General features: G+C 41.9%; 2 protein-coding genes across 4 annotated transcripts; one reads left to right on the plus strand and one right to left on the minus strand.

The window, feature by feature from the left end:
- The first annotated feature begins 1,274 nt into the window (after window positions 1-1,274).
- On the plus strand, window positions 1,275-9,914 carry cant1b (calcium activated nucleotidase 1b). Of its 3 annotated transcripts, none has more exons than XM_030421980.1 (5): window positions 1,275-1,413; window positions 5,158-5,754; window positions 5,855-5,995; window positions 6,272-6,475; window positions 7,176-9,914. In XM_030421980.1, exons 2-5 carry the CDS (start codon window positions 5,217-5,219, stop codon window positions 7,544-7,546), a joined length of 1,254 nt encoding a protein of 417 aa, XP_030277840.1. In that variant the 5' UTR covers window positions 1,275-1,413; window positions 5,158-5,216; the 3' UTR covers window positions 7,547-9,914. The 3 variants fall into 3 exon arrangements, with proteins under 3 accessions (XP_030277840.1, XP_030277849.1, XP_030277832.1); XM_030421989.1 differs by lacking the exon at window positions 1,275-1,413 and adding an exon at window positions 1,432-1,978; XM_030421972.1 differs by lacking the exon at window positions 1,275-1,413 and adding an exon at window positions 2,426-3,228.
- Window positions 9,915-9,981: 67 nt separating this feature from the next.
- Window positions 9,982-18,092, minus strand: ogal (O-GlcNAcase like). Its single transcript, XM_030421961.1, has 17 exons — window positions 17,705-18,092; window positions 17,436-17,487; window positions 17,030-17,127; window positions 14,610-14,740; window positions 14,141-14,312; window positions 13,936-14,034; window positions 13,700-13,839; window positions 13,464-13,608; window positions 12,596-12,694; window positions 12,237-12,478; window positions 11,975-12,149; window positions 11,618-11,703; window positions 11,430-11,522; window positions 11,256-11,344; window positions 11,058-11,178; window positions 10,837-10,966; window positions 9,982-10,412 (listed from the first exon to the last, which is right to left on the minus strand). Exons 1-17 carry the CDS (start codon window positions 17,778-17,780, stop codon window positions 10,276-10,278), a joined length of 2,085 nt encoding a protein of 694 aa, XP_030277821.1. The 5' UTR covers window positions 17,781-18,092; the 3' UTR covers window positions 9,982-10,275.
- Between the last annotated feature and the right edge of the window lie 6,342 nt (window positions 18,093-24,434).

Below are 24,434 nucleotides of genomic sequence, written 5' to 3' on the forward strand. Positions count from 1 at the left end.
GTAACACTTCATAATAACCATCATTGATAAATGGTGAATTCATAGTTAATTTCACTTAAAGTAATTTCACTGTTATTTAGCAATGAAATGCTTTATAAACCATTTAGTAACCAATTGTTTAAGACTTCAGCTGCAACTTTAAAACGGCCATCCAAATAATGTTTATAAATGAGCTACACAGCATTTTTTTCCATTTACAAAGCATTATAGGAAAGAGCTGCAACTTTACAATAAACATTTGCTCAATAAATGGTTTAGAAAGAATTCCATTGTTTTTTACCAGTTAACTAAAGATAAATTAATTATTTAATAAAGGTGCAATATGTTAGATTTGGCCACCTGTTGAGTTCATACACGGAAGAGAACTGCTGCTGACAGTAGCTACTGGTAGACTCAGGCAGACGTGGAGCCAGCGGTCAGGACTGGGAGCTTGGGGCACCGGGGAGTCTTGGTATTTACACTACTAGCACAGGAGCTTCAGACTGAGATGGGCCAGTGCTAGCTGGTTAGCACGCCAACTTATTAGATATCTCTGCAACACAATACATACACAACACAATGTCAAAACTGCAGTCCACATTCTGTTGATAATTTTAGTTATTAATTTTTTTGTTTTTCAACACAAACTATAATATTGTGTTGTAAAATGTCCCAGTGTTATAGTAATTTGATTAACTGAAAATGTATCAAGTGAACTTGTACCAATAAAGTTAATTAAAGTGTCTGTTTATTGGGGTTTTATTTTTAAATATAGGAACGCTAGTGGGTTTCTTTGTGTCTGAGCAAATCATAAAGTCGCCTTGTACACTAATTTGCCAGTTCATTATGTACCCACATGCAGCTAAAACCAATCCAGATGCCCATTAAAGGTCTGCAAGAGATCCTTCCTTTGAAAAGGTTATGATGCTCACTTTTATTTCAAATTTGGAAAGTGTTAGTTCAACTTTAGAGTAACTTTGGAGGTTATCAATGTGAATAAAGTAAACAGACCGTAGACATTGGGGGTGGTGTAGAGCCAGGGTGCCCTACACTGAACTGTTGCCCTGAGGACCCTCCATAATGTTAATCTGCCTATGGACAAGGAATGTTTTCCGTTTCTTTCAGGAAAAAAAACGACTCACCCTTAACATGTCTCCCATTTTCAACGTTAAAAAACAGTTTTTAATTTTATAGACATCATATTTGTATATCTATTGATATTTGGTATATACGGTATGTATAAACTTTTATTATGTATGTTTGTAAAACATGACTGAAGTTATGTGATGTGAGTGGGGGGAGTTGAGCGTCCACGAGGATCATTTCTGTTGGTTCACAGCCTGCAGGCAGGAGGAGCTAGCCGCCGACAAACTGCTAAACAAACAGACCATCAGATATGGCCAGCCGGGCGGACATGAAGACCATCCGTACCAGGTAAAGCACACGGCTTCAAAAGTCACGAAATGGCGACCAGGTGAACTGTTAACTCTACCAGCTTCGTGCCGAGTGACTGCGCCTGTTAGTAATAGCAACGTTAGCCTGGCAAAGGTTAAGGCTAGCAGGCTAAACTTGCTAGCTGACATTAGCATCAATGCTAACATGTTTAAATGGAACCGGTGTCTTGATAATTCTCGTATAAGGGAAGGGTTTAGCTATGACAACACTGGCATTCTCCAGTCAGTCGACTTGGAAGTCCTTTTACTTTCGTCTGACTGCGGGAGTTGAACGTTTCGAGGAATTACGTTTCATTCACTTAAGTGGCAGCCAGTCAAAGTTTTCAAGTGTTGCCCTGGGTGCTGTTTGTAATGCCTCTTTGCCTTCGTGGCCATCTGTGAAACATAGGCAGGTGTGTGTGTGTGTCAGCTGTAGCAGTAGAGCAGAGATTTTAATGAAGCCATATACAGTTGGCATCTAATCAGGACAAGAACTACAGCTTGTTTGCTTGTTTTTAGTCAACTCACATTACAGTCACTCAAGTCGTTGTTGTGTCAGTCTTGAGGTAAGTGATTACTAAACTCTGCATACACATCAAAAAGCTTATCAAGTATGTCCAAGATGAAATACAAAATACTGGTATGAGAACATGTATTTTATTAAGATAAGAGTCAGTTGTAATTTATAAAGTACACAAAGACATTATAGAATGCGAAGTGATGTAAATGCATTCAGAATCAGAATCAGAAATACTTTAATAATCCCAGGGGGAAATTATTAGCCCATTAAATTCTAGCCCCTTTGTAGCCTCAGTATGTGTTGGATTTGGTTGGGCCAGTTGTTAAATAGGGAGAAACAGGTTCTCCGAAATTCAAATTAAGTTATTATCGTGTCATTTAGTTTATCATTCAATAAACATGGTGTTTATTTTATGTTCTTTTAACTCCTAATGTAGCCTACTTTGATATTGCATCAAACACATATTATATATGTGGTTAATACACTTTTTAAATTACATTTTACAATGAAAAAAACGTTCTACATATTTCAGGTATAATTAATGTTTAACCAATAATCAGTTAAGTCAGAAGACTATCTATTAAAGATATGCTAAAAATGTGTTTCCCTATCTAGACGTTTTGCATGATAAACTGGATTATAAATAGTAAAAATAGGAAATCACACAATTTCTGTTAACTGACTAATCTCTTGAGACTTCGTGCTAGGGTTAAGAAGTAATACAAATTTGAGCAAACACATACAGACTTCTGGAGGCTCGTGCTGCCCATGAACGTAATTGACACACTGAGCATGAGACTTGATAGAGATGGAGATGTATGAAAGCCATCCAGGGGATTAAGGCTTAAATATTGTGTATTAACATTCAAAGACACTTTTAAAAAATGTTCAGCGTTCACTCTACGTGCAACCATTGCTTTTAAAACTGGTTTCAAAACCCGTACAAGATTAGATGTGCTCACCACCAGGCCTTAATCTTTCTTCACCATGCTTACTAAAACTCAGACATGCCACACTTATGCAGGTTTGTTGAGCAGTCCCAACCTGTTCCTCCTCATTGCCAGAGTATCTCTTAGTCTTAACAAAGCCTGACTTCTTTCTTGGCTCCGCGACAAGTAGAAACTTGAGATAGTGTACCGGAGGAAAAAGGAGGAGACTTGTTATAGTGAGATAGAGTTCAGCTATTCACATGGGATAGACCGGCGCTGAAGGGACATGGAGTTTATTATGTGATGCGTGTGAAGGAGAACAACATGATGGTTCCAGCGTGTTCAGGAGAGAAGAGGCGACGGAAGGGTGAATAATTGAATTCTTGACACAGCGAGGCTGTGTTTGGCTCTGTGCTGTGGAGAGATGGGAAAGAGGAGCCATGCATGCAATTTTGACAATAAGGGCATTATTTGTTGGCCAAGAGTTTGCCAATTTAGAGTGTGTGTGTGTGTGTGTGTGTGTGTGTGTGTGTGTGGTAAAGAGCATGTTAGTTGAGGAGTGTGAACCTTTTTTAGAGAGCAGCTAAAGAGGCAGAGAGTTAGTAATGCTTTGCAACTGTATATGATGTAAGATTATGTGGTGCACTTACGTAATACCAAATACCCTAATGGCAAATATTTCTACAAACTGGTCTGAGTTTACGCCTTTACAGTGGAAATCACATGATCATTGCAGAGACAAACATCTTGTTGACGTGTGGTTGTGTGTTTTGAGTTGCTAAATGGTGATAATTTTATACCTTAAGTGGTTTGCAACCTCAGTCCCACCCAGATGTTAATTAAGCTTAAGATCTCACTCCGCTCATTTTGAAGCTGTCATTGCCATAGTCATGGATGTGATAAGGGAAATCTGGATACAGTGTTGGAGGTGGAGCCCTGTTCATTCCAAGAAAGCTGCTGGGTGGTGTATGAGGCCAAATAAGTGCAACTTCTTGTGTGTAAAATGACCTTGATCTTTGCAGAGCTTTTGTAGCCAATAGAGCATGCGTGAGACTTCTGCCAGTGTACATAGGCCATACACACATCTTTGCAATGATCCCTTTTAATGTGGTTATCAAACACGTGTTAATATGTGTAATGGAGGCAGGACAATTTACACTTTATAAATAAACATAACTATCCAAAGGGACATCGGTGCACTAAAACAGTAAGCCTGATAGGGATTTAATTATTGTTACAAGCACCTTTTTCTGCACTATGATCTTTAAACAAATTTGGCTTTAAAATAATTTGGCTCATATCAGACAACGTATGCACTGACAGCGACATATCAGGCGATATCCAGAAAACATTATCTCCATAAAATACAGCACTTTAAAAGAGAAACCCCATTATACTATTCAGGGCAGTATTGTTAGGGGTAGCTCCACCTGTGAATGTGCTGACGCTAATTTACTATACCTGTTTGTTGCCCTTTACAACAGAAAAGTCAAGGGTCGCCTTGACACTCTCACTCACAAACACGTGTCGTATTTCTGCAGGCAGGGTGTCTGTTGGCATGTTACACCGGCTCTGTACCTGTTTATTTCAGTGAAGTGTAGGTAATGGCTCATTCTAACCAACTCTATTGATTTAAGGAGCAAAATACAGTTTAGTTTCGTTGTCATGTTCAATATGTCACTTTTACTACTGTAATGTATTTGTTTTAAAGACATTAGTGGAGGTGGTCTTTATTTCATGAGAGATTGCTCCCCTCTGCTTTGTGGCAAACTCTGAATCAAGTGAAACCATTAGGATTACTTAATGAAACTTGAGTTAGATGATTAGTGATTCAGTATACGTCTTCAAAGGAATATCTTTGAGGCTCAGGAGGACAAAATCATTGTAGAGCAAGATTGATAATATTCTTGTCGTCATGAGGACGTGCCAGCTACCTACTCAGCATGCATGTTGGAGGTTTTGCCTGAGCAGCACAACAAAGCTCTTTTGTGACCAATGAACAATGGAAACAACAGCCTTTTTTCCCAACAAGTTGCTCTCCTCCCCCGTGCTCATTCTTTCATCCTCCCCAACTATTGTGTTCAGTGTTTATTATTCCAACTTTCTTCAGATTCCTGATGAAAATAACAACAAAAAGCCCTTACAACTATTGATTTGATCCCCGTCATCTGAAAACAAGTACAGGGCTTCTTGTCTTACAGTTCATGCAATTGCACTTTCCTATTTTTTGTTAGTTTTGTCATACCACGTCCTCCATCATGACTCTGTTCTGATGTGACCTTGTGCTCAATCCCAGGCTGTAGTGGTCATCACCCCAAGTCCAGGCCTGACAGTGAGGATGAAAACGATAACCCAATGACCTCCTTTGGTGTTGCTGTCCGAGGCCTCCCCCTGGCCTTTGCATCCATGACACAAGCCACCACCTCAGACTCTCGATTCCACCCTAAATGGCGGGCGATCACTGTGGCGACCCTTCTGGCTTTGGTGCTCATGTTATACCTGCACCGGACTGTAGGGGACAGAGGCTCTGCTGCCAAAGGTTACTACAGAAACGGGGCTCACAGTTTGCACATGCACAGTGAGGATCAGGATGACATCTTCAGGGACACTAGCAGACAATCGGCAGGAACCCTCTCCCGCCACCAGAAAAGGGAAAAACCTTACAATGACACATATCCATTAAGTCCGCCAGAGAGGACAAAGCAGGGAATCCGCTACCGTATTGGTGTGATCGCAGACTTGGACACGGCGTCGCGCAGTTCTAAGGATCAGACGTGGTTCAGCTACATGAAAAGAGGCTACCTGACTGTTTCAAATAGTGGAGACAGACTGGAGGTGGAGTGGGATGCTGAGAAGGTCACCCTGGAGAGTCACCTAGCTGAAAAGGGACGAGGTAAAGAGATACAGAAACACTGATCTGTTATTCTGTACCTGTGTTTGTGTTGTCACATCAGTACGAGGGTTCACTCATCGTTCGACTGTCTGTGCTGCAGGTATGGAGCTGTCCGAGTTGGTGGTGTTCAACGGTCACTTGTACAGTGTGGATGACCGGACTGGTGTGGTGTACAGGATCGAGGGCAAGCAGGCTGTTCCCTGGGTTATATTACCTGATGGTGACGGCTCTGTCTCCAAAGGTCAGTCTCTAATTAATGTATTACTTCTGTGTGATGCACACATGTAAGTGCGCTTGAGAGAAGATTCTCAAACAGCTTTGTAAATCTGATATGGACTAATACAAAACAAAGATGTATTCAAAAAGCTTCCAGTGAAGCCTTTTCAGATCATGTTCTGCCCCATACTTGGAATATTGGTAGAATGCATTTGGCGACAGAAAGGCAACCAAAACTTTCAAAGAGGTTGGTGGTCGTTTTTAGAGACATCTCACAATTCAGTGTTTGTTTTGTGTGAAGGATTCAAGGCAGAGTGGTTGGCAGTGAAAGATGAGCACCTGTATGTTGGTGGCCTGGGGAAGGAGTGGACCACGACCTCTGGTGAAGTCGTCAACAACAACCCAGAGTGGGTGAAAGTTGTTGGCTACCATGGTGACGTGGAGCATGAGAACTGGGTGCCGCACTACAACGCCCTGCGGAGCGCTACAGGGATCCAACCACCAGGTACTGACCTGTTTTTTTGGGGGGGGGGTTTTCTTCTTTACGTTCCTGTCAACATATAACAATGCTCGGATCATAGAATCAGGGTTCGTACACATTTTTCAAGGTCAAATTCAAGCACTTTTCAAGCACTTTTAAGGGTAATTTTCAAGATTTTCCAACACCTTTTTGCTGGGGTAAAATACGTATCTACAGGAATATACATACTCATGATTTTTTCTTATCACAATTATGTACATTGTATTATGCTGTAAACATCTAAAATTATGTTTCATAATAGCAAAAACTTCAGAAATGAATTATCCAGTCTGATCCCAATTTTGTGGAAGACAGAGTTATAATGTCAAGCACTTTCAAGCACTTAAACTAAAATCCAAGTACTTTTCAGACCTTGAAAACACAACATTGAAATTCAAGCACTTTCAAGGATTTCAAGCACCCGTACGAACCCTGTAGAATATCTTCTTATTGGCATCAAGGAGGTAATTTTGATTCAGTGTCAGGGGTTCTTAAATACTAAAGTAAATAAATAAACCCTGAAGTTCATTACTGCATTGCATTTGCACTCAGTTTAGTTAAAATCGCATTTAGTTTTTTGGAAGATAATGTTGTCTATGTACACCCAAGATTGGCACCCACATTTACATACAAACTGCATATTTTCTTTCCTTTGAAGTCATGTTCTTTCCTCTCCCTTCTACAGGCTACCTTATCCATGAATCAGCAGCGTGGAGCGAGCGTCTCCAGCACTGGTTCTTCCTCCCTCGCCGTGCCAGTCACGAGCACTATGACGAGACTGCAGACGAGCGGCGCGCCACCAACCTCCTCCTGTCCTGCCCTGCAGATTTCAGCTACATATCGGTGCGGCACGTCGGGCCACTCAACCCTACCCACGGCTTCTCCTCGTTTAAATTTGTTCCAGACACGGACGATCAGATAATTCTGGCTCTAAAATCTGAGGAAGATGCCGGCAGGATCGCCACCTACATCATTGCTTTCACGCTAGATGGCCGGGTGCTGATGCCTGAGACAAAGATAGGGGATGTGAAGTATGAAGGACTGGAGTTTATCTGACGAGGACAGGGCGGAGGGTGCACACATCGCTGAAGACAAAATCTGCAGGGGTTTTCCTCTTCCTTCTCCTTGGTTTGGAAGATTAAAGGAGCAGTTCACTACTACTCACCCCTTTGTTCATGGAAAGTCAGGATAAGTTTTGTAGTCTAAACATTTATGGAGCTTCACAGCAAAACAACATTGCAGTATTCTCCTTAGAGAACTTTTAACTAGAAGCTCGGAAATTGAAAAAAATTGATTTGAAAAATGTGTTATTTAGACTGATTTTTTTTATTGATAGTACAGCTCAAGATACGACAGGAAACAGGTTGAGAGAGAGGGGGAGTGACATGCAGCAAAGCGACCAAGGCCAGGATTCGAACCCAGGGCTGCCAAAGCGAGGAGAAAGCCTCTGTACATGGGACGCCGGCTCTACCAACTGAGCTAAGTGGCGCCCCCACACAGATTTTTTTAAGCTGAATTCTTCACTGTAGCTGCTAAGGTAACAGTTTCGTTAGTGTGCAGCCTGTCTGAAGTGTGTCCACAAGCTAAACCTCGTGATGAGGATGTATATAGCTTTTCACATACATTTTGGATCTCTGGCCTTAGACTTGGACTACGCTTGACTGTATGGAGCCATTTTATTTTGTCCCCATTTAATTCAGTTTTGCTGTGATGCACCAGACATGCTTTCCAGACCACAAAACCTTGTCCAACCTCTCATCTGTATGGGGGCGAGTAGAAAATGACAAAATTGAGGTTTTTGGGTGAACTGTTACTTTAAGAAGTTGACTGAAACACTGTTCTGAGTTCTTAGAGCTACATTTCGCTTTCAACCCTGATGTGCAATAATATTGACCCAAAGTTATATATTTCAGAACTATTCAGTGTGATAGTTGAAGAGGAGGAGAAGGTAAAAGGGTAGGAGAATGCCGCAGCACAACCACCGTGGGAGGATGATTACCAACGATTGACCAGCTCAGCTTGTGTGAGACCGGTTCAGGGAGCTAGCCTGTGACCAGCTTTACACACCAGTCACACAGAAGTTGTCACTTCTCAGTCAAACCCCTTTACAAAGATGTTTTATATTTTAGGCTGTATTGACACTAAATGAAGCATTGCAGCTAGATATCGATCTGCAAGGGACCAGAATCAGCTGTTTTTTGGGGGACTCCCACCGCAGAGAGAAAGAAAGACACTAAATATTTGGTTTTATTTACACAGAGTATGTGCACTGTTGCAATTTCAGGTCAGTGTAAGAATCTTTACTGCGTTTTGCTGTCATTTACAGTTGCACTTTCTAATGCCTTTCTCATCTCCTCTGCTGCCTGTGTGTTTCATTGTCGGAGCAGAGTCCAGATGGACACGGAGAAGGGCAGAGACGGGGATGTAACTCAAGTTGATGACAGGAAGTGTTGGGATCTGTTCCACCTGTTTTTGTTTATTAATCTGGCATTTAATCCTTTAGGATAAGGATCTGTTGTCAAACCATAGCAGCAATATTTAAATTTTTTTACCAATATACACTACGTAAATGCTAATAAGAGGGAGCTAAAATTCACTTTGACATTTGAGTAACAGGCCATTAGGCCTGCTGTGAGGCCATCTTACAGTTTTTTTGTTTTTTTTTAATTAGTTTTTAAATAGTGTTTTATTATGAAAATACACTTGAATTTTCCTTTGAAAAATGTAAAAAATGTTTGTGTGATGTTATTTATAGTTCATGGAAAGAAAGAAAAATCTGGATTGAACAAAATCAGAATCAGCAGGTCAGACTTCGACTGAATTGGCCAAAGAAAATTACATTCAGTGTATCTCTAGTTGCAGTAATTAGTGCTGTGCTACAGCCTAAATTCATTACATGCATTACCCACATTCAAATTAATGGGTTGACTAATGGGTTCAAAGCAATGCCTGATCTAGTGTGAATACATCCTATAAGTTTTAACTACTTCGTGTCAGTGCTGATACTTTAATCTGTACCTTGTGTTAAACGTCATGGTTTGATTACACACTACTGATATCCCAGAGGAGTCATGATCAGTCTATCAAACACCGGGTAATGTGGATCTCCTCTCCTGCAGCCAAACTCTGCTGGTCAGACACTCAGGGGAACAAACAGGATATAACATTATTAAAAAAATGAATGTCCTTAAGTTACTTGAAATATTAAACATACTCAAGGCTTTGTGTCATATCTGACCATGACACACTGAAGTGATTGGACTAAGGTCCAGCTCAAATGTTGGTTAACATGCTAAGAAACTGAATATTATTCACTTCTCAGAGAACAAGTGAAACACCAGCTGTTTTATTTAAAGATTACTGGTTCGTATACTTATTTTGTATCCTCTCAAAGTACAAGTAATTAAAATATCTACTCTTTGAATATTTTGTTTTATGGTCTTGTTTTTTAATGTTTCTGATGCACACAACAAATCAGAAACTTCAGCTTGTACCCATATCTTATCAGCCATTTATTGTGCAATTTGATCTAAAAAATGATGACTAGACATTTTACAAATTTCATGTCTACAAAGTCAGTAGCATAACATTACACTTATCATCACACAATACTTTGTTACACGATTTTCATTAAGCATTTCCTTAAGTAATGTGGCAGGACACGGACAGATGGTCATAACTGCTAAATTACACAAATTGTGAGATTAACTGATTAAAAAATGAGTATCGCAGTAATGCAGTATCCCAAAACATCTCAAACCTGAGGAGACTGTGATTGACCTTCTTCACAGGCTTGTTCCCATGGCAATGATGTCTTGAGGTAGACCGGCCATTGTAATGGGTTTGAAGTAGCCGAGTTTGGTGTAAAAGTCGAGCATCCTGCGATCGCTCTTCCTCAGCTCGCAAAACGCTCCCCTGGAACCTGGAAAGTTATGGGAAGGGAAATCAGGATGGTGCTTGAGACGTAATCTTTAAAATTCTAAAATCTGGGAGAAGGTTGAGGATTTGTTTTAAAATGGGATTGATCAAAACGTATCAATGATTTGATGCTGAGAAAGCTCCTCTTTGCATGGAATAACAATTTGACTTCTGACATTCATCTGATCCCTCAAACTTTCTGATTATTTCTTGGTTTCCATGACAATAGAGATTATCAATCTGGTCTCAGATTTATGGACCCTAGTGTTGGTGCTGGCCTGCACTCTAGTGATTGGACAATGACTCAATAGCTCCTCCTTGTGGAGAACCTCCAACTTGGAGGACCTCAGTTTGAGAATTATTTGCACTCACGTTCCTTAAGCCCCATCAAGGATTTATCAAAGTCATCGTGCCCAGTCTTGACCTACCACTGCTCCTGATGGAGGACAACAGCCGACCGATCATACGATTTGCTGGAGAGGAATCCATGACCCTGGGCAGCACTTGTATGGTAACCAGGGAAGGGAAGTCCTTCAGCACTGAATCACTTACTGCTCTCTAGAGGAAATAAAAAGAAAAAACAATAGTAATATTTCACTTTATCTTCATCGTCAGTTCTGGAGAGGGATTAGATGTTTCGTTTGATCACCTGAATCTTGGCTGCGGCTGGTTTGGCGTCGGTGAGACCCAGAGCGTAGCCACACACCCCAATCTCATCCTCCAGGATGAGAGCACACTGAGGTGATGGGGAGATTTCACCTTCTAAAAGGCTGCAGTGGAGCAGAGGGAACGTTAACTTTGAGTGAAACAAGCACAAATACTCCAGAGAGAAATATGACTATCTCACCCGTCACAGACAAGTGGAGGCTGCGCCATCAGCGGGACTTTGCCCTCTCCTGCACTCTGCATCTCCCTGAAAACCCTCTGCACCTCCATCTAGGACAGAAATCAATACTTTATGAAACCACTGCTCAATTTTAACCAAAATGTAATATGGCATCTGAGGATCTGCCATCGTAACCTTGTCCTCGGGGCAGTACGGCCGTATGCAGTAAACCTCCGTCATGGGAGGATGTCGGAACAGGTCCCTGTTGCCATGGCAAGGCAGCATCCTCTGCAAGTTATTGATGTGAAAACATTACGTAAAAGAAGATATTAACACCATAAAAGTAGAGTGAGAAGATTTCACAAGCTGTCTTTAGAGGTTACCTGGAACTCTCCAGAGAGGCCTCCTCTGAAGCCCCAGGGTTCAGGATCATTGTTCATGACCTGGGCTGAGGGTGGATGCTGCCCTCCTGTAGACATCAGATGTGACATAACATCTTAAGTATAAGTTGTATGGATTCAAATTTGTTCCGAATGTGGTTAAAGACAAGCTAAATAATAAGCTGCGAATGAATATCAGTTGCTGAGCACAGCAGTCTCCTGGTGTGCTTGGTATCGAACAGAAGCAGGCATAGAGATTTGATATTGTAACGTGTGCAGCAGATTTCCCCCTGCACACTGTACCCCTTACACACCAAGCTGTGCAGTTTGACCCTCATTCCAAGATTCAGATTTACTCACTCAGTGTTTTGATGTAGGCTCGAGCCAGACCGACCCCGCTCTTGATGTCACAGATGTAGTTGTAGAGGTCGTAGAGGATGCTGCGGTTCGGGGCGTTTGACAGACGGTTGAACATCTGCACCACCGCCTCACACATGTCGTCAAACTGCTGCGCTCTGGAGCACCACTCTGCTGTCTGAAAAAAAGACAAAGTTTACGAAAATGTAAATGTAGCGGAAGAAAAACATCAAACCACAACATCGTCTGCTTTCTGAAAGGCCACCTTGTCGGTCTCTGCAGCGGCGGCCGATCTCTGATTCTTGAGCCAGTCCAGCTCCTGCAGCATGGTCCTGGCCGTCGCCCCATGTTCGTACGGCAGGTAGAAAAGTTCCGACAGCAGCTTCAGGTCGTTCAGGGTCAGGGGCTCGGCTGTGTACAGCGGGTTCTCATCAGGGCCGGGAACATAGCTCTCTCCCATGTCTGTCTGCATTGGCTCCTCTTCCGACGACTCCTTCTTGAGACGAGCTGACAAGGGCCACGAAGGAGGAAGAGAGTGATGACACACTTTGTTTTCACCCTGCCTTTTGATGTAATTTAACTGTTGGCTGATTATTGTAAAAGCGTTCTTTCAGGACTTTTTACCTCCAGGTTGGTCGGCGCTCATAAACTCCTGCAGCCAGTCGGTGAGGGCCAGGGTCAGGGCTTTCTGCGGACTGTAGCAGCGGTCCTGCTCCTCATCACCTGGTGATGGAGGTCAAAGACACTGAGACAATGCACAGACTCCACAATTAAACACCACGCAACTGCTATCGTGTTTCTATGTAAAAGTTGTTTAATTTGCACTGTTTTGAATAGGATATATTGTGTGCTGCCAAGTTGCACTTAAAAAAGTAGAAAACTAACAATTTTCTATTTTCCTCTATTTATAACATCAGACTGCATTTGCATTAACAAAAAACAGGCAAGCATTTTGCCATCCAGAGTTAGAATACTGCATTCAATGTAAATGTGTTACATCCTCAGTGAAGCACAGGAACAAGCAGATTTTAACTTTTTTATTTTCAGCTTCATAATCCAGTTTTCTGTTTTGTTCGTTGATGCATTTATGTGCATCTTATCAGTCTAAGAGTCAATGTTATGATTTGGAAAATCAAATCCATGCCAGCAGAAGAGAGCCATGCTCCATATCAGTTGTAATGATTATAATATTTAACAATTAAAAGTGACCAGGCCTCTGCTGTCCTCCTGTCTCCTCTTAAAACACACTTTTATCGTATGGCTTTTGGTGTTTATTGTTATTTCTATATTTTAAGTTTTGGGTCTTATTTGTCATTATCATATGTTTTCTCTGTAAAAACACATTGTAGCTTTGTTTTTGAAATGTGCCTTATTAATAATGTTACTTTAGTCATTATTATAAATAATTAAAAAGGGCTACTGTTATTTTTTGGTGAATTTACAATATTAATGAGGTAACAATACAAACAAGCTGTTTAAACTAGACTCTCACCCATTTCCACATCCCTCTGTCCTCCATCAGGGCACGCTTTGCACCATGTAGCCAGAGTGTGGATGGCCACAAAGTTCGGGTAGAACTCACAGTTGGGGTTTGTGAGCACTCCTCTCAGTTTGGGAATCAGCTCAGTGGGACGATCCTGAGAAGAAGAGATAGTGTTTCATGATGTCAGGATACAGATCCTGGAGCATGAACAGACTGTTAAAGTCATTATAATAAAGATCTTTTACCTTGTAGGGCCCGAGGAAAAGCCTTTGGGGGTCATAGTCGTTTGCGTGGATATTGTCCCAGATGACTGGTGCCCTCTTCAAGACCGAGGACACCTCTTCGATTGACTCAACCGAGATTTTGTGGGACACCACTTTGGGACCTCATAACACAAAAGTAGACAGAAAAATGTTACAAGATGTGATTTTAAAAACACATGAAACAGGTTAGGTGAGATTCAGGTTCAGCGCAGCCTCACCCGTCCACAGTATGTCTATCCCAGGCAGCAGCTTCTCCCCCACAGTGTGCAGGTAAGAGGACTGGGACACAGTGGGAGTGCAGAATGAAGCACAATAATCTGGACAGAACGAGCAGACAGGCTGTGTTCAATGGGACTGAATCATTAAACATTTTGCAGGATCAACTTTTTTCTTCTTAGTTGTGGGCGACCCCCGCTGCCTGACCTGTGGGACAGAAGAGGAAGGTCTCGGGTTCTCCCAGGTGCTGGTACACTGCATTAGTGATGGCCACCTGAGCGTGGGCGAAGGTGCTGTAGGCCTGTTTATCAGCTGCACACATCTCAGTCTCGATGTCATCAAACAGTAAGGAGAAGGACCTGCAGCCAAACTCCTTCACCTGAGGGACAGAAGGGGACGACCTTGGATCATTTTGTAAAGTTGTTTTTTTTTTTGTTTTGGGTAATAACGCAAACAGCTCGAAATGATACACAATGCAACAGGCTCAGATACATATTAGCAGTGTAAGTGCCATCTGCTGCCCTTTGACCTACCTACAGTGTATGAAGCGCTTCCATTTTACTGCTCTCTGTTTTATATAAACTAAGGTGGAGACCAAACAAACGCTCAGAGAGCCGTAAAGTTCTTATCAATATCTCTTGTGCTCAACCCTTCACCCCTGCATACAAAGTCCTACCTGATCCAGCTTCCTCTTCAGGGCAGCAACCTCTTTGGGGTTGGAAAAAGTAACGTCCAGGCCGGGAGAGATTGCATAGATGAACTCGACATCGTGCTGTTTGGCTGCTGATATCAGGGCAATGAGTTGTTCTGGGAACAGAAAGCGAGATGTTGTAATGAAACGAAACCGCTCTCCCCGTCAGAGACATGTCTTCAATGAAGGGGAAGTAAATGATGATAGCCATGAGCGATGTTAAACAGTCAACGGCTCTCAAACAAATTGAATACCAAATGCCAAGGTTCTCATGTGGAGTCACAATCAATTCACATCAGCTGTATTCTCACTACTACTGGCATCATTAGGGCTGTAATTCGTGCAAATATAATAATACGTCATGGCCCCAAGTCCACTTGGAGTCATCAGAGACATGATGGCTCAAATGCTTCAAACTCCAAATCATGGCAGCGGTTCAGTGTGTAACGTTTTTGATAAGATGCATCTGAGAGGCTCCAAACAGAGCAATTAAACAACGTCTCTGAAGAGATAATGATGACTCAGAATGGGACTTTGGTATGATAAGGACACTGATATGAGATGAGAAATAGATTATCACATTACTTGCGTTATTACATGTTTTATCACATTTTTTTGTGTTCGGTACATGAGCGTAGCTTTGCATAGTTGTGACCGAGGATCCTGACGCTGACATTGACTTGAATACAGGTTGAATACGTTTATTTTTGCTTCATCTTCAAAGTAGATTAGCAACCACAACATGTTTTACATAAATGTGGGTCCCTCGTGATGCAGTAAAGTATAAAGGATGTTTTCAAATGTAGAGGTCTGAATGAAACATTATCAAAATGTATCATATTCATTAAAGGAGAACTTCGGTCGATTTAAACATGCAGCTTCATTGCTCAAGCTACCCTTGACTTGCCAGTACTGAAGACGCGAACAAATTTGGTCCAACCATTACAGAGCTCCGTGAACGGAGATTTAGCGTTTACAGCTAACAGCATGGGGTCAGAACTTTACACTGTGTTTTAAGCATCTTAACATGCTCCACATCTCACACCAAAAGTTATGCAACATCAGCAGACACCTTAGCACACAGCACTGTAGTGTGTATGACTCAAAATGAATAAAAAAAGTAGTTAAAACAGTGTGTTTGTGCAAGCAGCTACATATCGGTTTGTTGACATCCGTTTGTTCCGGTAGCTAGACCAATTAGTCGATCCATCGAGCGTGCGCTTACTCCCTCACTGGCGGAGACGGAAACATATTCCAGCATTTTTGTGTTTCTGTTCATAATGTACATGTCCATGTTACAACCTGTCATGAGCCATGAGCCTTACAAAAGCCTGTTAAGCCTGTTAAGCGCACGCTCGACGGATTGACTAGTTTGGTTAAAACGCTTAAAACACAGTGTAAAGTTCTGACCCCATGCTGTTAGCTGTAAACGCTAAATCTCCGTTCACGGAGCTCTGTAATGGTTGGACCAAATGTGTTCGCGTCTTCGGTACTGGCAAGTCAAGGGTAGCTTGAGCAATGAAGCGGCATGTTTAAATCGACCGAAGTTCCCCTTTAACCAAGTGATGACTAACAACTACATCTAGTCTGTGTAGGAAAAGGGGTTAAAAGACATAATTGCTGCTGTGGAAATTTTGACTTGACAGATTTCTTATCTACACCAAGGAGGTTATACTTCACCGGTGTATGTTTGTGTGTTGGTTTGTCAGGAGGATTACACAAAAACTAACCAACGGTTTTCCACCAAGCTTGGATGGAGGATGGCCAAGATTAAAAACCCCAGTCACTTTGGCTGTGGATCTGAATGAAGGGACAAATCCAAGTATTTTGCATGACTTTCTCCAACATTACGAGAGAGTGCGTTTTTTCGCTATTTTCGTTAATTCCCCAGGAAGTAATGCATGGATCTTGACGAAAAATCTGGCATCTTTAAGTGAGTACAACTTGATGCAGAGCCTAGCTTTGGTGATCTTAAATGATGGTGAAGCTGTTATGGGTGGTTTAATATTTAGAGTGATACGGAGCAATCGGGTTTGATAATGGTTTAGGCTTGATTGAATTAAAGGCCACTGTTGGGCCTCAGCAGAGGTAAGCACTTTTGACATTTCAGATGTGCACGGATTTTGCACATTCTTTAAGAGTACAAATGTACAACAATGGGATACCCAGGTGTTCAGAAACCCAGGAAATCAGAAATACTGGTTGCAAACATCAATTTAGACTCAGTTCTAATCAGAGAGAAAAAAATTATTCCCATTATGGCTTCTTTGACAAGGAAATACATGCAGTATCCCGTTGAGAGCTGTTTGACAGTCCTGTGCGTTTTGGTTATTTGTCTCCATCCAGTTCAAACAGATGAGGTTTCCTCCAAACATCGAGGAAGACATGCTACGTTCCAAACTCACCTGCCTCCTCAGCAGAGTACAGGTCCCTCCAGTACATCCTGTGTTTGTAGTCATCCTTGGGCGCGTACAGGTACGTGTTCAAACCCCACTTCTGTTCTCTGTCAAACAACAGCAGTGATCGGTCACATCAAGTATCACATCAGGAGTTGTATGATGACAAATGACAGTGAGCGCAGTAGATCAGGTCTGTTTTCAAAGGGTCTTTAAAAAGTGGCGGTGAAAGTGGGCATCAGGAGACATCTGATCACAGTAAACGTCACATAAAATAAATAGTCCCTGGCCACAAAAAGAGGAGTCTATATGATAAACACCAGTGTCAGGCAACAGTCAACATAAAACTCCATTTTTAATTGCGTTCCTGGCCTGCCCTCCCTCACAGCTGTCAGCTCACTTAAAGGCCACATACCTTTTAAAAAGCTCCGTCCTTTGCTCCATAGTCCACGGCCGCCCATAAAAACCTGCAGCAAGCAAAGGTCAAGTTATGCACCAAATGATGTCACCTAAGCAGAAGTGACCGATTCATGATCGATATCCTGACTGCATTTCCACAAAATCTAGCTGAGGCAAATCCCCTTATCGTGCAGCCTGGCCGAGTGTTTACAGTAACAGGATCATCACTGGGATGATCTGAGCTCTGCAGGTCCAGGTTGGGGGCCCCGGTCCTAGTCTGCTCACCCTCCACCACTCCGCTGATGAACCGCCTCGTCCCGGTCTGGGTTGGCCCCTTGTTGGCGCTCCCCGGTGTCGACATGGTTCACAGTCGGGCTGTCCTCTCTTTCCAGTGTACTAATACTCAGACAGACGCACTGACACAGCGCTACTGTCACTCATTACTTGGTGCGCCAACCTGTAATATCCGTCACTTTTATTGCGCCGTCCTCTCACGCCTGCGCAGAACGGTCGGCTTCATGCATTGCGCCACATGATGCTAACATGGCCTGAAGTGTTAAGTTGTAAATACTGTGGTCGGACAAGAAAGGCAGCTCTTGTTTTGTGATGACTGAAGTTCACCTCAGAAACAGGCGCACGCTGACTGGACGTGCGTCTGACTACCGGGTGGACGTCTTAAAGGGCCAGAGTACCCGTGTCTTAAAGGGGCAGTACATCCGAAAACACGAAGCACAGAAACATTGACATTTCTGTGACAAAACTAAAATGAGTAGTATTGTTTAAGGTAATTTAATGTGGTGGAATGTAACTAAGTAGTCTACATTTACTCAGGTACTTTTAATAAACTATATAAATCAACTAACAAATGATTATATATAAATATATAATTATGTATAGATTTATATTAAAACATTAAGCTAAAAGTATTTACATTATTTAAAGGAGACATTATTCAGGTTCATAGTTTTATTTTGGGTTTCTGCTGGGAGAGTTTTGCATGCTTTAGCACTCAAAAAACACATCAGTGCACAGTTTATGGCAGAGAAGTGTCTCACTTCAGATTGTTATCCCCACCTACAAGATTTATTGTGGCAGTAGCTAATTACTGCATCTTCTTCTCTCTTATTTAAGGTTGCAACAAGCATTAACGTGTGTTTCCGCCACCTGCTATGACAAAGCGAGAGTAGAAAGAAAAAGAAATGATTCGAGAGGCGGCAGATAATTTACAAGATATTATCATGTGTGTATCACTGACACATAATCAATATTTGATTTTTAAATATTGCAGTCATCATCAATATCGGTATATCATGACACTGTGCATTAGAACTGAAATTTCTCAACAACTGTTGGATGAATCAATTCACTTGGTGTATTTTCCACCAAGTAAGTGGATCTTCCAGTTTGTCTATGGAAGGTGTAAGCAGGTAGTTGTTAAACTCTGCTTCCACAGCATCCTTGGGGGGTAAGGAATCACCCTTTTCTGCAGCTCTGCTCCCTTTTTCTTTGAAGAAACTGTCCAAGCCCCTCTTAGTTTTCTTTTCCTGGGGTGTGGCAGCCGCTTTGGGTTCGACCTCAGAGCTGCAGTGTGGTGTCTCCTGGTTCTCAATCATCTCCAGCATCTCTGATGTCACTCAGTGACTTGGCAGTGACTTGGGACTTGTTGTCTGCACTGACGAAATGTATCTTGAATCTGGGGCCCAAACAAGATACCATATCAAGCTGCTCCTGAGTAGCTTCATCCTCATATTTCTTGTTTATGTAGTTTAACATCTTATCCTTCACCTTCTTTGTTAGCTCTGTGTCTTCCTCCTGCACAACCAGGATCGAGTTGTTTAAGAGGTAAAGAACAGGCTTCACATAGGAAACACTGACATAGTCTTCTCCTGAAAGTGCATCAGTAAAGTCCAGCAGTGGGCCCAGTGACCTGCTGACAGATTCCAGGACATCTATATCTTGCCAAGTTGGAATTAAATGGCGCATCTTCTTGTCCACAGACAGAACCTGAGTTATGGCCTTTTGCTGCTCCAGTATCCTACTGATCATCATCTGTCTAGAGCCCCATCTTGTCTGGCATTCTGATAGGAGGGAATGAGTTGGTAGATTGAAGTCCTTCTGGGCTTTTTCAAGAGCACTTCCAGCTGTGAGAGAAGTGACCAACAAGCTTCTTGCAGACACCCACAGCACGCTCAATACGTCCATCATGTTTGACTCCATTTTTTAAGGTGTAATAAAAACAGTACACATTAATCATTTCACATATATTTTGAATAATAACATGTTCATATTTTATAACTTGTTAAACTATGGTATCTAAACATGAATTGTATAGCTTCTGCACGCTGTGTTCTTTACTTTATAAATATGAAATTAATTCATTCTCAAATTATGACTTGAATCTCATACGTTTGACATCTCACACACGCACTCACACATACAAATAACACATGTAAGCTATGTGTGCTCCAACTTGAGTGTGTCAATAAATGAATAACATAGATAATAATAAACTATAAAATAAATAAAAAGTAATTGCTTTTAAAACTAGAATTCATTAACCTGATTTAACTTAAGAAAACTAATGATTTCAGAAAATATAAGTCAAAGTAGTTAAGTAAGCAAAGTATAGATGTAACTTACCAACTGCAAGATGAAGTCTGTGGCTAAAACACTGCAGTCTGGTCCACTAATTCTGTGCAGCAGCTTTCACCATGTTTGCATCGTTGTCTGTTGTTATGCAGACTAGACGTGTGTTATCTAGGCCCCAAGCAGCCACAGCTTCTCTCATCCCCACTGCAATGTTCTCACTTGTGTGATGTTCTCACTTGTGTGATCCTCTGGGCTCAAAAATAAAAGAAAAAAGTAAAGTACTAGTCAGTTTTTCAGTTTGTTTGTAGGCAGCCAATTTTGCCTTTTTTTGCAAATGTTGCTTTGCTGCTGTTGTCATTTATATGTACTATCGCATAACAGCTGAAACAGTAACTTAACATTATGACTTTCATGCAGTTTGTATTCCTAAAACACAAAAATCTGTTAGCATTTTTGTACATATGGTTCCCTCCTCTCAGAGTCTATGAGTTTTTTTTAAATTGGCTCTAAGGCCGACACCTTTCAGTGTCTCTCCGTCGGCTCCCAGGCCACCAGCGTCTCTCTGTCGGCTCCCAGGCTGCCAGCCGCCAGCAACTCGCCATTGGCTCCCAGGCCGACACTTTCCAGTGCACCTCCATCGGCTCCTAGGCCTCCGGCCGCCAGCGTCTCTTCATCGGCGCCCAGGCTGACACCACCCAGTGGTCCCCCGTCGGTTCCTAGAACGACACCTCCTCATTGTCTTCCGTCGGCTCCCAGGCCACCGCCTTCCAGTGGTCCCACGTTGGCTTCCAGGTGATCCTCCATCGGCCCCCAGTCCGACACCTCCTTGTGTACCTTCGTTGGTTCCCAGGCCGACACCTCCTTGTGAGCCTCCGTTGGCTCCCAGGAGGGTTTTCCAGTCAGCGGTTCGACCCCCTCCAGAGGGCTTCCACCTTTGCCGCCAGCATCCAGAGGGTCTCAGCCTTCGTCTTCACCGCCGGTCTCCAGAGGGCTTCCGACGTCACCACATCCACCGGCTTCCAGTGGACTTCTGCATTCGCCACTGGCCTCCGTAGAACCTCCGTATCCCTACGCACAACTGGGCCTCGCACTATATTTTGCCGTTCGCAGATCACCTGTTTGGGTCAGAGTTTCATCGGTAGGGATACGGAGGTTCTATGGTTTGAGAAAATGTAGTTCCAAAAGAAAGGGCGGTCTGACAGCGATGTAAAGCAGTGTGAATTTGATACAACATACACTTGAACTGATATAGATTTTTTTAGGGAGACAAGGGAAAAACCCAGTGGTGGTCTATGGATGTCAAGGCTTTCCTCAATGGAGATGAATTACGCCGAGTTTCACTTCATGGAGTTTAAAACAATCAACGTTAGGATGTATATCAAGTTCTACTACAATGGACGGAATTCACTGGCTTCACCACCCGGATGTCAGCAGCTCCAACACTGTGTCTGAAATCACTCACTACTCCCTATATAGTGCACTACATAATGACTACGTCATTTTGTAGTGCTGTCCGAATGTCTAGTGGGAAATATTATACCCTATATAGTGCACACAAAGTATCACACAATGCATTGCGAAAAGTAGTGTACAACCGATGGTCACTTCCCAAGCAATATTTACCATCATGCATTGTGCTGCGGACGAACGCATGGAGGTTTCAATTTACGTTTCAACTGCGGGACAGTAGTGACGTCATTAACGGTGCCGGTGTAGTGTCCAAAAGTGCGTTTGTCTTTCTGCCGATGAGCTCACTATATAGTCCACTATGTTGGACTCTCTATGTAGTGACTAGAGAGTAGGGAATGAGTGGGTGATTTCGGACACGGCCTGTGTGTGTGTTCCCCACAGAGGAGCAGTCACCCTCCTCAGCCCAGGCTACATCAGGGAGTGGTTCATGTTCAGGTTTGAAGTAGTTAAACAACAAAATAACACTGAAAAGTCCAGTTGGGTATTTGGAAGTTCACTTTATTCAGTTTTTTCTTTAATACTTGTTCTGTTCTGCCTTGAGATTGGATTTGAGTCACTGTCATTATGTATCATTTCAGTTGTTCTTGATTTTATGTGCATTTGGAAACTGTTGAGAGCAAATCAATAATACATGGATAGTTTAAACTGTATCAGTTATAATGTAAAGGTTATAAGTAGTCCAATTAAGAGAAAAAACATGTAATAATAATAATATAATTATAATATAATATATCAACTTAAAAATACTTCACTGTTCTATAGCAGTGATACAGGAGACGTATTTGTCAGAAAAGGAGCATCTAAAATTAAGGAGAGAATGGGTGGAGCAGATATATAGTTCCTCCTTCAAAAACAGGAGGAAAAGAGGAGTTGCCATCCTGCTAAATAAATCAGTTCATTTTAACCACGAAAAAACAATTGAGGATAAATAGGGTAGATATGTGATGGTGAAAGGCACTATTGGAGGTACTAAAATTACACTGGTTAATTTATATGCACCGAACGAGGACTGTCCAAACTTCTTTAAGATGATGGCATCTCTATTAGGAGACAAAGCAGAGGGAACTATTTTGTTAGGTTGAGATTTCAACTGCGTTCTGAGGCAGACTGTAGATAGGCTTCCAGCAGGAGTGGGCTTTATGCTCAAGAAATCAGTAACTCTTCATGCAATGATGGATCAAATGGGCCTCGTGGATGTCTGGCGCCACCTACATGTTAGAGAAAAGGACTACACTTTCATGTCCCAGGTACATGACAGCCACTCCAGACTGGACATTTTTTTGATATCAGGAACAGATAGAACTAGTGAATGTAATTTAGAACCAATAACTATATCGGACCATGGGCCTGTCACCGTAAAGATACAGATAGGACCGAAGAAACTGTTTAAATAATGGAGACTCAACGTATCATTATTAAATGATGAAGCAATTCAACAGGGAATCCGTAAAAACTTAACAGACTATCTGAAATGTAATGATAATGACACAGTCTCCCCCTCTAATCTTTGGGAGGCGGCCGAAGTGGTAATGAGGGGCAACATTATTGCTATCTCGTCCAGATTAAAAAAGCAAAGACTAGCTCAGCAAATTGAATTAGAGAGGGAAATTAAGAAATTAGAGAAGCAGTATCAACAATCAAAAAAAAAAAAAGTTTTGGTATTATTAAAGGAGAAGAGACAGACACTGGATGATCTGTTGACTGTGCAGTCTATAGTTACGCTCTAAAAGAAGGGCACCCCCCCTTGGTCATGGTCAGACGCAGTGATAAGTGTTATTCATAAAGACAATAGAGATCCAACTCTATGTACATCTTACCGCCCAATCAGTCTCTTATGTGTAGATCTTAAAATCTTGACCTCCATTATAGCAAATAGAATACAAAAATACATTAGAAAACTTATAAAACTAGATCAGAGAAAAGATCAGGGAACCGTTAATGTAAGAAGAGCTTTGAATCAACAGTCACTAGCAGCCAAGAGGGACAGCTCGTCAATGCTTCTCAGCTTAGATGCTGAAAAGGCATTTGACAGAGTCGACTGGACCTTTTTAGAACAGACTCTCAGCCAAATGGGTTTCAATGATATCTTTGTAAAGTGGATTAAAACTTTTTATAAAAAACACAGATCCAGAGATGGAGTAAACGGGCCTTGCTCAGAATTTTCTCTGCTGGGACGTGGTACACGTCAAGGTGACGCTTTATCACCCTCTTTGTTTGCTCTCAGCATTGAACCGTTAGCCAAACTGATAATATCCAAACCCCCTTATAAGGGGAATAGTTAATGAAGGAAATAATCAGCACAAATTGTCACTTTTCGCAGATGATATATTAATATTTTTGGAAAATCCTATAACCTCTATCCCTGCTCTCCTACATAATCTTAATGAGTACAGTAAAGTGTCAGGCTATAAAGTTAACACGAATAAATCTGAGGCCATGATGATTGTTGGGGACTTGCCCTCCCAGTTAGATGACCTGGTTTCTTTTAGAAAATCCAATCAGGGATTTAGGTATCTTGGTGTTTTTATCACACCTAAAACCACACAGCTATTGTCGTGGGATTTTGTGACAACCATACATTACTATTGCAATATACAACCACACAAAAATACATATTTTTTAATTTACTATATCAGTACTTTGTATGCACTCATTTCATAATAGAGAGGCAAACTCCTGACCTAAAAACAATTCTTTAAAAAAAATCCTCAAAGAGAACCCCATATGTTGCTGTTCGCGCAGTTGCACAAGACTGTGACAAAGGCTGTAGGAAATATTAAAACAGAGAAACACAGCAGAGGGAAAATGGCGCGCTTTCTTGTGCGGAGCAAAAACCTGACTTATGGCTTCAGTTGGACTGGGGATGTCAACAGTCCTCAGCCCGAGTGCGTCCTCTGTCGGGAGAAGTTAGCTAATGCTAACATGGTTCCAAGCAAGCTGAAGAGGCACTTGGAAA

Source organism: Sparus aurata, chromosome 1 (genome assembly GCF_900880675.1).
Source record: "Sparus aurata chromosome 1, fSpaAur1.1, whole genome shotgun sequence".
NCBI lineage: Eukaryota > Metazoa > Chordata > Actinopteri > Spariformes > Sparidae > Sparus > Sparus aurata.